We start from the raw sequence: 15,299 nt of genomic DNA on the forward strand, positions 1-15,299 counted from the left end.
CACGGAGCGGTAGCTGTGGGCGAGGTACTAGTCTTCTACACTCCGGCACTCTACGTTACAATGGGGGTCTTGTGTGTGGTCTTGTTACTTGGGCGATACACTGCTGCATGGTGCCGCTATATTGGGCCGGCAAGGACCAGATGTTAGAGAACGAATAGAGGGAGATAAAAGTCCAAAAATAAACTTCTTTTTACTAAACATGAACTAGATAAGAACTATGTACATCAGCTAAAAGGCACATTTGTCTTGCATTAAGCATGCATGGGCATTTCTCGATTACTTTTAATAACACTTAATTTCTCTTGCACTTCACACTGTATCTCATGACAATCCAGCAAACGATTATGGAAGAGGGCTCAGGAGAGGGCTGCACGGGTCGAGGTGTAACGCTACGGCCGATCACAGCTACTCTCGGCTCCTAACTGACTAATGAGGACCCCACTGCTTGAGGTGCATCAGTACAACTCCTCACTAGAATCTCGGAAGTACTCTGTTCTCCATAGGAGAGTTTAAGTCCCAATATGGTGACCATCGCTTCCTTTTAACACACACAATCGAGTTCCCTTTCACTGTAGACAACTGTTCACTAAAGTCCTGCTGATACAATTTCTACTTGTTCAATCCCTTTTGAGTGGGCCTTCTACTTCCCCTGGGTTAAGTGCTGTACTATTTAGGTGGCCTCCCTGGGTGGCCTGGGTATCAATTTGTCAAATATCTCGTTAAGTTTCCTTGGTCCGTAGGATCTGATTTTCTGTGGTCCTCCCTCTTCGCACACAATACACTAAAACATGTCAGTCTGCCAACTGTCAGACCTTAGGTCTTTCTCTACTGACCAATGGGCTTTAACTAACTCACTCAATCAGGAATCTTCTGTCTTCCCACATAACCCCTCCAGTTCTGGGCTAGTCCCAACTATTAACCCCATCTATTCCCAACTAAGTGCATGCTAATTGCTAAACAGACAAAATCACATTTAAACTTCCACTGCCTTATAAGTAGATGTAAAGCTGTTGACTAAGGTGCTGATGTCATTACTGAAATCATTTATAGTGATCAGTCAAGTTTTATGCCTAATAAATCCAGGTCTTTTAACCTGAGATGTCTTTTATTGAATCTCCAGTTAAGTTCCCAGGGTACTGGATCAAGGGCAGTGTTTTTTTTGGGTGCTGCCAAGGTGTTCAGCACTGTGGAATGATACTTCCTGTAGATGGTCCTTGATAAGATGGGAGTTGTACAGTGTCCATTTTAGGTCATGATCAGATATCAAAATCAAACATCAGAATGATGTCAGTTTGAGGCTAAATACCCTGTCTGAGAACTGATTTTGACAAGTGATTTTGACAAGTGATTTTGACAAATGATTTTGACGAACGATTTTGACGAGCGATTTTGATAAATGATTCTGACGAGCGATTTTGATAAATGATTCTGACGAGCGATTTTGATGAGTGATTTTGACGAGTGATTCTGACAAGTGATTCTGATGAGTGATTTTGACAAGTGATTCTGACAAATGATTTTGACGAGTGATTTTGACAAGTGACTCTGACAAGTGACTTTGACTAGTGACTTTTACAACTGTAGTAATAATAATAATAAAAAAGTAACTGTTCGCTGATGGGACTTGAGCCCAAAATTCTGTGTCCCAAAGCCAGTGCACTAACCACTGAGCTATAAACTCAGTTGTAAAAACCTAGGAGTTCTATTTGGTTATATGATTTTCAGTGCAAACTTGTCTAAAACTCATTGGGACTTATGCACAGACTGCAAGCAAGCCAAATTCAAATGATGTTTGATTTTGATGTGTGATGTGGGCTAACATAGTTGTGCAAGGGTTTTCTAGGGTTTTCTAAACATCCATTATCCTTCTTACACAGTTAGCAAACACAACGTACCATTAAAACACTGGAGTGGTGGTTGTTGGAAATGGGCCTCTATACACCTATGTAGATATTGCAATAAAACAAGACTTTGCAGCTAGAATAGTCATTTACCACATTAACAATGTATAGAGTGTATTTCTGATTCATTTAATGTTAGCTTCATTGAAAAAAAATGTGCTTTTCTTTCAAAAATAATGAAATTTCTAAATGACCCCAAACTTTTGAACGGTAGTGTAGATCCAATAGGCTTTGATAGCCGAGTCTGATCCACAGAGTGGCTGAGAATAGAACATGCTCTAAGTCTCAGGAGACAGGAGATACGGATCCGTTTTTAAAAAGATGTGTGCATGGCTCAATGAATCTCTATGGGTCAGAGTACTGTCCGAGAAATAAAAACGGACAGAACATGGATGTGTAACATGGATGTGTGAACGTATCCTTAGACACACGTCTGTTGTCCAAACAATTTCTTCTTATATGTGTAAATTGGTGATAATTTCATTGAAATTATAACTCTGCTTAAGATATAGCATTTACTAACACCCTATTTCATCCATAAAAAAATCAGGCAGTACACAGACATTTCACATGTGCGAATGCAACCTTAAATATACAGGTGCATCTCACTAAATTAGAATATCAAAAAGTCAATTTATTTCAGTTCTTCAATACAAAAAGTGTGATTAAGTCATTACAAACAGAGTGATCTATTTCAAGTGTTTATTTCTGTTAATGTTGATGATTATGGCTTACAGCCAATGAAAACACAAAAGTCATTATCTCAGTAAATTAAAATACGTAACAAAGAACACCTGCAAAGGCTTCCTAAGCGTTTAAAAAGGTCCCTTAGTCTGTTTCAGTAGGCTTAACAATCATGGGGAAGACTGCTGACTTGACAGATGTCCAGAAGGCAGTCATTGACACATTCCACAAGATCCCAGAGTTCCAATTTTCATTTGGAAATCAAGGTATCCCCGGGATAACCGCAGCCTTGAAAGGATTGTTAAGAAAAGTCCATTCAAAAATTGGGGGGAGATTCACAAAGAGTGGACTGCTGCTGGAGGCATTGCTTTAAGAGCCACCACACTCAGACGTATCCAGGACATGGGCTACAAGTGTCGCATTCCTTGTGTCAAGCTACTTACGACCAATAGACAACGCCAGAAGCGTCTTAGCTGGGCCAAGGAGAAAAAGACCTGGACTGTGGCTCAGTGGTCCAAGATGTTGTTTTCAGATGAAAGTAAATTTTTCATTTCATTTGGAAATCAAGGTCCCAGAGTCTGGAGGAAGAGTGGAGAGGCCACAATCCAAGCTGCTTGAGGTCTAGGGGAGCCATGTCATCTGCTGGTGTAGGTCCACTGTGTTTTATCAACACCAAAGTCAGCGCAGCCGTCTACCAGGAAATTTTAGAGCACTTCATGCTTCCATCTGCCGACAAGCTTTTTGGAGATGGAAATTTCATTTTCCAGCAGGACTTGGCACCTGTCCACACTGCCAAAAGTACCAATACCTGGTTTAAAAAAACAGTATCACTATGTTTGATTGGCCAGCAAACTTGCCTGACCTTAACCCCATACAGAATCTATGGGGTATTGTCAAGAGGAAGATGAGAGACACCAGACCCAACAATGCAGACCAGCTGAAGGCTGCTATCAAAGCAACCAGGGCTTCCATAACACCTCAGCAGTGCCACAGGCTGATCGTCTCCATGCCACACCGCATTGATGCAGTAATTGATGCAAAGGGAGCCCCGACCAAGTATTGAGTGCATTTACTGAACATACATTTCAGTAGGCCAATATTTCGGATTTTAAAAACATTTTTCAAGCTGTTGTTATAAAGTATTCTAATTTACTGAGATAATGACTTTTGTGTTTTCATTGTCTGTAAGCCATAATCATCAACATTAACAGAAATAAACACTTGAAATAGATCACTGTTTGAGCTTGTGTTTTGTGTTTGGCTTCTCTTTCCACTGAGCCACAGGAGACACACCTTTTCTGTGGATATTTAGGTTCTGTTATCCTGTCTGCAGTCTGTTTAGCATAACACAGGTGTTTTCATTTGTCTGCCCTATCACCTTTCATGTGCAGCTTTATATTTTTAGCCCCTGCTGACATTTCCAGCTGGTGATAGTCTCATTTGGATGTCCAGCCATTCAGCAGTAGTTTAAAGCAAGTCAGTGAAATTCCAGCTAGGGTTTATCTCTTTCTGTTTCTGTTTTTTTACTCTGCACCTATATACTGTTTCTTTTTAGAAAGTTGGTGTCATATTTTCAAACAGTACGTACATTATACTTTATTTTGTATTTAGTTATTTATTTTACTCACTCTGGAATCTTTACCTTTTTCAGCACACTTTCCCTTCCGTAGGTAATTTGCACCCTGCTCTGCCGTCCAGTTCTTTAGGAGGAACGTGAAGCGCTCGATGACCTTTCAGGCAGTATAGGTCCAAGTTGCCATCGTCTAGTTTTTGGTTAGGGCTATCTTAGCTCACGCAGGAATCACTAGGCACTGCGGGGTCAGGATCTCTAGTCAGTACAGGAACCGGCAGGGTCAGCTGCAGTTTTTAGCTTTATCTATTTTCTCGAGTGAGTTTCTACACTAGCATAACATTATTACTGATTTTATGGAAAATTGTTTCATAAGTACGCTTTAAAGGGAATCTGTCAATTGGTCTTTGCTACCCCATCTGAGAGCAGTTTGATGTAAGGGCAGAGACCATGAATCCAGTGATGTGTCACTTACTTTATTGGTTGCTGCAGTTTTGATAAAAATAACTGTTTTAGCTGCTGCAGCTCAAGTAGTTCTCTGAATGCTGAGTAATGAATAACCCCACCCACACCACTGATTGGCAGCTTTCTGCCTATGCACAGTGTATACAGAAAGTTAACAATTAGTGATGAGCGAGTATGTTCTGTTAACCCTTTCAGCGAGCATGCTCAGGCGAACACAGAGTATCTTCAGCGTGCTCGGGTGTTATGTTTCAGTCTCTCCATGTGCATGATTTGCGACTGTTTGACAGCTTTAATACATGTGAGGAATGTCTGTTTCTTAGGCATTCCTCCCATGTATTCAAACTGTCAAACAGTCGCAAATCATGCACACAGAGAGACTGAAACATAACACCCGAGCACGCTGAAGATGCTCGGTGTTCGCCCGAGCATGCTCGCTTGAAGGGTTAACAGAACATACTCGCTCATCACTATTAACAATCACTGGTGGGGATGTGGTTGGACTACTTTTCAGCAGGCTAAGTAGTCCTTTCGTGATGATAAAACAATGATTTTATAAAAACTACACTAAAATGAGTGATGCATTGCTGGAATCAGGGTCTCTGAATCTACATAATGCTTCTCTTAGATTAGATATCAAAAACACGGTGACAGATTCCCTTTACGCAGCTTGCCATTCTTGGTATTATATGTAGATTAGATAAATAGCCTTCAACATCTAAAAAATTGAAAATGGATACATAGTCCATAGCTCACAGAAAGTACTTTGGTCACATGGATGCAAAGTAGCCTAGAATTTTCTCTTTGCCTTTCTGATAGCCCAAGTGTTCATTATAGTGAACCAGAGAAATTGCCAGATACCGTCATAATTAATTAAAGGGTTATTCTCATTATATTAAATTGTTAAAGGGTTGATCTGATTTGGAAGCTTCAGGAGTGCAATGCTTTCCTGATTGGTAGGATACCAATTTGATTGACAGATCAGGCTAGCAACATTGTTGCACTGCTGGCCTGTTCTGCGCACATTCTGATGCTGCTGTAGGAGGCAGCCTTGTCTACCTCTTCAGTATTGGAAGCACAGGAATCATGACAACCCGCCATGGTAAGAGAGGTTGTCATGATCCCAACTATACACTGTACTGTAAACCCTCACAAGGACTCAGCTGCTGGTGACCCCCCCGTTTCAGGGTGAAGAGCAGTACTGGAGGAACACTGTCAAAGCCCAGTGCCCAGCTGCTCAGAGACATGGAAGGATGAAGGTGGTTGCTGCTGACAGGGAGAGATGTGCAAGTCTAAAGAATTGAATGTGAAGGAAAGAGGTTTCAGGGATGAAGAAGTGCTCCCGATTTCCCGCATCACCTCCCATGCAAAAATGTGAAGTGTTGCTGTATTGTAGCCACTGCGCTTGTTCGGCCACCACAGCAGTCATGGTCGGTCCCCTTGGCAACTAGTATTAAACGATAAAATGCTAAAAAGTGGATAGCAGGTGAACAGCACAACATAGAAGAATCAAGTAAATTGTAAACTTGCTTATTTTACAACTGTCTTCCAGCCTAACTCTATTTTATAGCATGGGAAAACAAGCAACTTTGTAATTAACCTGTTATTCTATTAAAAATCCTCTCTATTCTTGAGAATGGAGAGATTTTTAATTTTATTGTTTATTGCTCATTGCCTTGGTTACGGACCACTGCTACATGAAATATTGCTTTTTCAGTATCACTATATGAACAAGACAGTAGAGGTGGAGATGGCTACAGTCAAGACAATATTTTTATGATCCTCAAAAATATTAGGGAAATCGAGCTTTGTTTGATAAAGTCCTTATGGGTGACTATGCATACATTAATATATACAAAGAACATACAAAAATCTATTTAATAATCTTTTTATACTGCGGCCATTGAGGATTATAAGGTCCCCACTAGACAACCACAGACCACATGCTGAATCACTGCAGCGTCCTTAGGGTAAGTACTCTGAGAGAAGAGCCAGTGTGGCTATATGCAGCTATACAAGCTATACAGATCTATAGCCTACAGGCTGCACACTAACCCTAAAGTGTGCAATGCCATATGGAAACACTCTGCTGATTTTGAAAATCCCTTGTCTTTTCCACCTAGTTAGTTTTAAGTTCTCAGCATAATGTTACACATATTGAGTCAGACTTCAATTTTATTTGGCTGTCATCTTAATGGAAAGAATGGAAGAAAGATATAAGCAGTATTGTGATAGGCTGCACATGTGATAAGATAGTATCATTGGGATCCTAGGCCTTGAGAGGCCTGCCAATCTTTTAACTTTGTGCTTTACTTAAAGGAAACCTGCCAGCTAATAAAATGTTTTTTTACCTGCAGCCATAGTGTACATTTGCAGGTAAATACTGTTTTAAACATATGCAGGTGTCTAACTGAAAGTGCAGCTACAGGGGGAAAATAAATATATTCACTGTGCATCCGCTTGCTTTCAGTCATCGAGGCAATGCTGTGGCTGTGAGCAGTCAGCACTTATTACACAGTCTTCTCCTGCTCGTTGACTGACATCCTGCTCAGCACTCAAGCTGCCAGATATTAGTAAGGAAGCAGGGGGAGTGATTACAGCATGCACACTGTGTATACACTGTACACAGTGATGACTGCTCACAGCCCCAGCACCGCCAGGATGACTGCAAGCTAGAAGCTACAGAAAGAATATAAACTAATTTTCTCTCTGCAGCCGTACATCCAATTAGACTGTGGCACATGTTTTTTGTTTGTTTTTTCTGACAGGTTCCCTTTAAAAATCAATCTATCACTGGCCTAACAGCATTGCTTTCAAGTGAGGCTGAAGAATTAGGTCACTTACAAATCCCTTTGATTTAGCAATGAGTAAAGGTATGAGCCCCAATTCATTAAGACTGGCATTGTAGAGTGGGGAAAATAAATATTTGATACACTGCCAATTTTGCAAATTTTCCCACCTACAAAGAATTGGAGAGATTTTTATCTTGCATACACTGTATAATTTTTATCTTGCATACACTTCAACTGTGAGAGACAGAATCTAAAAATAAAAATCCAGAAAATCACATTGTATGATTTTTACATAATGAATTTGCATTTTATTGCATGAAATAAGTATTTGATACAATAGAAAAAACAGAACTTAATATTTGGTACAGAAACCTTTGTTTTTAATTACAGAGGTCAGACGTTTCCTGTAGTTCTTGATCAAGTTTTCACTCATTGCAGCAGGGATTTTTGCCGAGTTCCCCATACAGATCTTCTCCAGATCTTTCAGTTTTTGGGGCTGTCACTGGGCAAAATTTATTTTTTTATTAGGTCCAGGTCTGGAGACTGGCTAGGCCACTCCAGGACCTTGAAATGCTTCTTACGGAGCCACTCCTTAGTTGCTCTGGCTGTGTGTGTTTCCAGTCATTGTCATGCTGGAAGACGCAGCCACGACCGATCTTCAATTCTCTTACTGAGGGAAGAAGGTTGTTGGCCAAAATCTCGCGATACATGACCCCACCCATTCTCCTTCAATACGGGGAAGTCGTTCCGTCCTCTTTGCAGAAAAGCATCACCAAAGTATGATGTTTCCCCACCATGCTTCACCATTGGGATAGTGTTCTTGGGTTTGTACTCATCCTTCTTCTTCCTCTAAACACGGTGAGTGGAGTTGATACCAAAAAGTTCTATTTTGATCTCACCTGACCACATGACCGTCTCCCATGCCTCCTCTGGATCATCCAGATGGTCATTGGCAAAGTTCAAAGGGGCCTGGACATGTGTTGGCATGAGCAGGGGGAGCTTGCGTTCCCTGCAGGATTTTAATCCATGACGGCATAGTGTGTTACTAACGGTAATGTTTGAGACTGTGGTTCCAGCTGTCTTCAGGTCATTGACCAGGTCCTCCGATGTATTTCTGGGCTGATTCCTTACCTTTCTCAGAATCATCCTTGCCCTATGAGGCAAGATCTTGAATGGAGCCCCAGACCGAGGAAGATTGACAGTCATCTTGTGTTTCTTCCATTTTCTAATAATTGCGCCAACAGTTGTTGCCTTCACAACAAGCTGCTTGTCTTTTGTCCTGTTGCCCATCTCAGCCTTGTGCAGGTCTACAATTTTGTCCCTGGTGTCGTTAGATAGCTCTTTGGTCTTGGCCATGGTGGAGAGGTTGGAGTGTGATTGAGTGTGTGGATAGGTGTCTTTTATACAAGTAACGAATTCAAACAGGTGCAATTAATACAGGTAATGAGTGCAGAGTAGGAGGGCTTCTTAAAGAAAAACTAAAAGGTATGAGAGCCTAGATTCTTGCTGGTTAGTAGGTGATCAAATATGTATTTCATGCAAAAAAATGCAATTTAATTATTTAAAAATCATAAAATGTGATTTTCTGTTTTTTTTTCTTTTTAAATTCTGTCTCTCACAGTTGAAGTGTACCTACTAGTGATGTGCGAACGTACTCATTCAAGGGGTTAACCAAGCACACTCGGGTGCTTACCGAGTAGCTTCGGCGTGTTCAAAAACTATTTTCGAATCGCCGCGGCTGCATGTCTTGCAGCTGTTTAGACAGCCGCAACTCATGCAGGGATTGCCTAACAAACAGGCAATCCATGTATGTGTCTTGGCTGTCTAACAGCCACAACACGTGCAGCTACGGCGACTCGAAAATAGTTTTTGAACACTGTTTGTTAGGCAATATAGGCCTATATCTCCATGCACCTCGCCAGATATCTTACTCCAGCCAAAACCAAGTCATGTCTGTCTGGTCATTAATTATACGAGTGGGCATTGCCCTGACCCTGTCCCTCCAATGCTCCACCCACTTTGGCAGATCTCTGCCAGGACTGGAAACACCAAATGTCGGGTAATTTTTGCACAACTTTCAGTTACTGACGTAAACTCTTTGAATCAGGGCCTTAGACCGCCAGCAATAGACTTACAAATTTAATTTGAATAGTAGTGTTGTATTGTCTTGTACTCTCTTGCATTTCAAATAGCCAAGAATTTATATAAAACTGAAAAGTGTTTAGGATTAAAAAACAAACAATTATGTAGCTCATTCCCATTCTTGTGCTGTTAAATTGTTTAAAGGGAACCTGTCATCTGTTTTACTCCATGAAGGGGTTCTTCTTGTCATGTAAAGACCTTTCTACTGTTATATCTGTCAGTCCCCAGCCGGGCTGCATATCTTACACAAGCTTTAAATGGTTCTGCACCACATGTAAAAAAAAACACGTTGTAATCAGGGTGGGAGCAAATGAATTAGGACGTTCTTGTTGACATTGTAAAGCTGTTTTTTGTGAGGTGCTACTATGTTACTGCGGATAAACGGCACATATAGCAGTGTCTTTACATGAACTAGAATGTGGAGTGGCCAAAGGACGGGCGGTAGAGGGTAATAACGGTAATGACAGGTGCCCTTTAACCATTTAAAACTGTTTCCAGAAACCTGTCTTTACCGTACATGATTATAAATACACTTCCTTGACATTAACAATTTTTTGCTGTTTTCCCCCCACAGGTCAGCTGTAAAGTATCTCAGTTCATCCACTTTTACCTCATGGGATGCAACTATTTTTGGATGCTGTGTGAAGGCATATATTTACATACACTTATAGTAGTAGCTGTATTTGCTGAAAAGCAGCACCTGATATGGTACTACTTACTTGGATGGGGTATGTGTATATATTTCAATTATTTGATAATTGTATTCTGTTGCTTTGTCCATGTCCAGTGTCCTATTCATACACTGAATACACTATTTATACACTGTTAACCTCTACAAACATGTCTGTTTAATAGAAGCTATAATGTCCTATAGGGGACTGATGCTGCTATATGAAATCTGTCACAGGACTTTATGAAACGGTGCCAAGCTCCAATGACGTCATTGTCCATAGACATTTACTGACTCATTGGTGGCGTCTTCTCTGATTTGAAGTTGTTTTCTTCTCTATCCAGCCCGCACCAATATGACGATGTCTCCCAACAACGTCAGAGTTTACTGCCCAGACTTCTTTCAAGGGTCGTTTTGGGTATTGCTTTAAACTTGCCTGGAAGTATAGGATCAGGACTCCTGACAATGTGTAATATACAGTGTACATATCAGTTTTCCACTCAGAATCGCATATGAACAGTCATGTGGCAACCGCTCAAACTGTTAAAAAGAACATAATCTTAACAGTGTGTATATTACTCGCTACTAGGATTCCTGAGGTTACAAAGGTTACAGTTTAAGACCAGACCTTTTACTTCTATTCATGACTACACACTTTTTTTTTTTTTTTTTTTTTATATATGAGGTTTAAAGACATTTAAAATTTAGGATATTCAAATAATTCCCTTTAGAATTGATGCTATTCTTCGTGGTAAAACAAAGGGCATAATTTGGGGAACCCCAACAGACCCAATTATAAGCTACAGTCTGCTGGGTGAGGGGGGCAGCGTTGGTGTCTACAATGTTGTGGTCCTGTAATGTGTCCGGGCCTCCGCAATGAAGAAAGGAAAACCAATTTCTCTCACTGTCCCCCAACCACTTCTAAAGGACACAGCTCACCATAAAAAAAACATGATACTGTTTAGGAGAATAAAGAGAGGGTCAACCTTTGCATCCATTTTTTTATTGTTAATTGCAAGTTTATCACAGCGGCTCATGCTGTATGATAAATATGGCACACCTTTAGACTCTTTGGTTCATCTTTATGTCATGTTTTCATCAGTTTACTTTAGACCATTTTATTAACCAAAATGTTGTCCCGATAAAGCCATGCCGCTTTTCCACTAAGCCATGCTACCTTTTACTATACACCTCGCCTCCTTGTACACTTAAAGTATACCTGTCATTTAAAATTAATATGTTAATATTGATCTGTTATGCAAATTTAAATGTGCTGCTAATCTGTGGGGGTCTGGGTGATGAGTGCGTGCACAAAGTGCTGAATGGACCATAGACTTTCTATTGAGCCTGTAGACCGCTTTGTGCGCAGCTGCTTGCAGGAGTGAACACTTCAGGGTATTATTTTGAGTAATCAGAGGGGTCTCACGGTCCGGACCCCACTGATCGGCAGCATGTCTAGGTCTGCATAACATATCAATAATAATTTTAATTGATAGTTAAAGAAGCACTCCAATCAAAGTTTTTATCCTCTTAATATATTGCAGTCATCATATTATATAGCACTGTGTACTGACAATTGCTCATTTTGCCTTTCTACCCAGCTAATTCTTCTCTTTTCTCTGCTCTATGTAGAAACAGGAAGTTTCTTGTCCCTGCATTAATCACTCCCCTCTTCAACTCCTGACCCAGCTGCTACATCCTCCCCCATATCAGGGACTTTTGCAGTGACTGATGACTCATACAGGGAAAAATCACATTGTATTGCTATATAGGGCTTAGAAGGATTCAGCTAGTCTGTTTTTAATCATGTGATGTCATAGACCTAATGGAAATGAGAAGAATTAGCTGGGTAGAAAGGCAATGAGCAATTGTAAGTACACATACAGTGCTGGTCAAAAGTATTGGCACCCCTGCAATTCTGTCAGATAATACTCAGTTTCTTCCTGAAAATGATTGCAATCACAAATTCTTTGGTATTATTATCTTCATTTAATTTGTCTTCAATGAAAAAAACACAAAAAGAATTGTCCTAAAGCCAAATTGGATATAATTCCACACCAAACCTAAAAAAAGGGGTGGACAAAAGTATTGGCACCCTTTGAAAAATCATGTGATGCTTCTCTAATTTGTGTAATTAACAGCACCTGTAACTTACCTGTGGCACCTAACAGGTGTTGGCAATAACTAAATCACACTTGCAGCCAGTTAACATGGATTAAAGTTGACTCAACCTCTGTCCTGTGTCCTTGTGTGTACTACATTGAGCATGGAGAAAAGAAAGAAGACCAAAGAACTGTCTGAGGACTTGAGAAACCAAATTGTGAGGAAGCATGAGCAATCTCAAGGCTACAAGTCCATCTCCAAAGACCTGAATGTTCCTGTGTCTTCCGTGTGCAGTGTCATCAAGAAGTGTAAAGCCCATGGCACTGTGGCTAACCTCCCTAGATGTGGACGGAAAAGAAAAATTGACGAGAGATTTCAAAGCAAGATTGTGCGGATGGTGGATAAAGAACCTCGACTAACTTTCAAACAAGTTCAAGCTGCCCTGCAGTCCGAGGGTACAACAGTGTCAACCCGTACTATCCGTCGACGTCTGAATGAAAAGGGACTGTATGGTAGGATACCCAGGAAGACCCCACTTCTTACCCCGAGACATAAAAAAGCCAGGCTGGAGATTGCCAAAACTTACCTGAGAAAGCCTAAAACGTTTTGGAAGAATGTTCTCTGGTCAGATGAGACAAAAGTAGAGCTTTTTGGGAAAAAGCATCAACATAGAGTGTACAGGAAAAAAAAGAGGCATTCAAAGAAAAGAACACGGTCCCTACAGTCAAACATGGCGGAGGTTCCCTGATATTTTGGGGTTGCTTTGCTGCCTCTGGCACTGGACTGCTTGACCGTGTGCATGGCATTATGAAGTCTGAAGACTACCAACAAATTTTGCAGCATAATGCAGGGCCCAGTGTGAGAAAGCTGGGACTCTGAGGTCATGGGTCTTCCAGCTGGTCAGTGACCCAAAACACACTTCCAAAAGCACTATAAAATGGTTTGAGAGAAAGCACTGGAGACTTCTAAGGTGGCCAGCAATGAGTCCAGACCTGAATCCCATAGAACACCTGTGGAGAGATCTCAAAATGGCAGTTTGGAGAAGGCACCCTTCAAATATCAGGGACCTGGAGCAGTTTGCCAAAGAAGAATGGTCTACAATTCCAGCAGAGCATTGTAAGAAACTCATTGATGGTTACCAGAAGCGGTTGTTCACAGTTATTTTGGCTAAAGGTTGTGCAACCAAGTATTAGGCTGAGGGTGCCAATACTTTTGTCCGGCCCTTTTTTGGAGTTTTGTGTGAAATGATCAATGATTTGATTTTTGCTTCATTCTCTTACCAAAGAATTTGTGATTGCAATCATTTTCAGGAAGAAACTGAGTATTATCTGACAGAATTGCGGGGGTGCCAATACTTTTGGCCAGCACTGTAGCTATATAATATGATGACTGCAATATAGTAAGAAGATAAAAATTTTCTTGGGAGTGCTTCTTTAACCTCTAATAAATCTGACTCCCTGGGTCTAAGTGTCAGCTAATTTTATTCTATTATATTGTTTAATTAGATGTTATTGTTTTAACATGATAAAAATGTGTTAAAAATTAAAGAAAAAATGATATAACTGTAGCAAAAGTTGCAAATCACCTTACACTAATATGAGCTGCTTATGCTTACTTATGTGTACCAGTCTATATACTTGCTTATATATTGTATATGAAATTTATTTCAAATCTTTTACAGGATTTCCACTGATTCCTGCCTTTATCCATGCTGTTGCAAGAAGTTTGTATTTTAATGACAAGTAAGAGTCTTGTATTCTTCCAACGGAATTTTATTGCTATATTCTTGAATTATTGTCACCTTATAATGAGCTATATTGATTTCTTTACAGCTGCTGGATTAGTTCTGACACACATTTACTTTATATTATTCACGGACCTATTTGTGCTGCATTGTTGGTATGTATAAATCTTGTGGGCTATAATTGTAAAATAAGTGTCATGGTCACCGTCAGGCTTCGTTCCCACAATGAGTTTTTGACGCTGTGTATTTTTGCTGCTCACAAAACGCAACGTCTTACAGCTCCATCAGGGTGGATGGTATTTATAGAAATCTTCTGCCCACTGTGCTTCTTTTTACTGTGTAAACTGACCTGGGGTGCGTCTTTGAATCGCAGCATGTCAACTCCCCTTGCAGTAAATATGCGTTTTATTTGTGGATTTTCCCCATAGACGTGAATGAGATTAGGAAATCTACAGGTAAAAAGCTTATAAGAATTTTAGTGCATTTCTACAGCGAAAAAAAACACAATAAAAACATATGGAATTCTTTTGTGACTTTATCAATAAAGTTTTATCAAAGCCAAATAATGGGAAGTGTTTAAAACAAAACAGTTTTGTTTAAAGCATGAAAGCAGCAGACATGCGCGCTAAAAATGAATGTAAAAAAACACTCAAAAATGCAATGAAAAACTCAATTTGCCGTATTCTTCGAATCATAAGACGCACTTTTTTCCCCTTTTTGGGGGAAAAGGGGGGTGCGTCTTATGGTCCGAATGTACCATTTTCTGTGATGCGGGGGCAGCAGCTGCGGTTGTGGCAGCGGAGGGGGCTGTGGCAGCTGGGGTAGCAATGGAGCGGTGAATTCACTATGGCCGCGCTAGACATCAGGAGGTGGGCGGTCTCCCGTCCAGATCGCGCGCTGCTGTGACGTTACTAAGAGGCAGGGCCGGGGCAACACAGGACAGCACAGCACGCAGTCATCCCCGGCCCTGCCTCTTAGTAACGTCACAGCAGCGCGCGATCTGGACGGGAGACCGCCCACCTCCTGATGTCTTGCACGGCCATAGTGAATTCATGGCGGCGCCCACTGGGTAACACTGCTCCATCGCCACCCCAGCTGCCACATCCCCCTCCGCAGCCACAGCTCCCTCCGCAGCCACAGCTCCCTCCGCAGCCACAGCCCCCTCCACAGCCACAGCTCCCTCCGCAGCCACAGCCCCCTCCACAGCCACAGCCCTCTGTAGCCACAGCCC

General features: G+C 41.1%; 1 protein-coding gene across 2 annotated transcripts in view; it reads left to right on the forward strand.

Annotated features, from left to right (window-relative positions):
- The window catches only part of CALCRL (calcitonin receptor like receptor), a 172,176-nt gene that overhangs the window by 147,767 nt on the left and 9,110 nt on the right, over window positions 1-15,299 (forward strand). For both annotated transcript variants that reach the window (XM_073647858.1, XM_073647857.1), the window contains 3 exons: window positions 10,126-10,279; window positions 14,006-14,066; window positions 14,157-14,223. In XM_073647858.1, the coding sequence (XP_073503959.1) occupies window positions 10,126-10,279; window positions 14,006-14,066; window positions 14,157-14,223 (282 nt within the window). The remainder of the gene's footprint in view (window positions 1-10,125; window positions 10,280-14,005; window positions 14,067-14,156; window positions 14,224-15,299) is intronic.

The sequence above is a fragment of the Phyllobates terribilis genome, unplaced genomic scaffold (assembly GCF_046119375.1).
Source record: "Phyllobates terribilis strain yellow unplaced genomic scaffold, ASM4611937v1 Scaffold_9__5_contigs__length_417890890, whole genome shotgun sequence".
NCBI classification, from domain to species: domain Eukaryota; kingdom Metazoa; phylum Chordata; class Amphibia; order Anura; family Dendrobatidae; genus Phyllobates; species Phyllobates terribilis.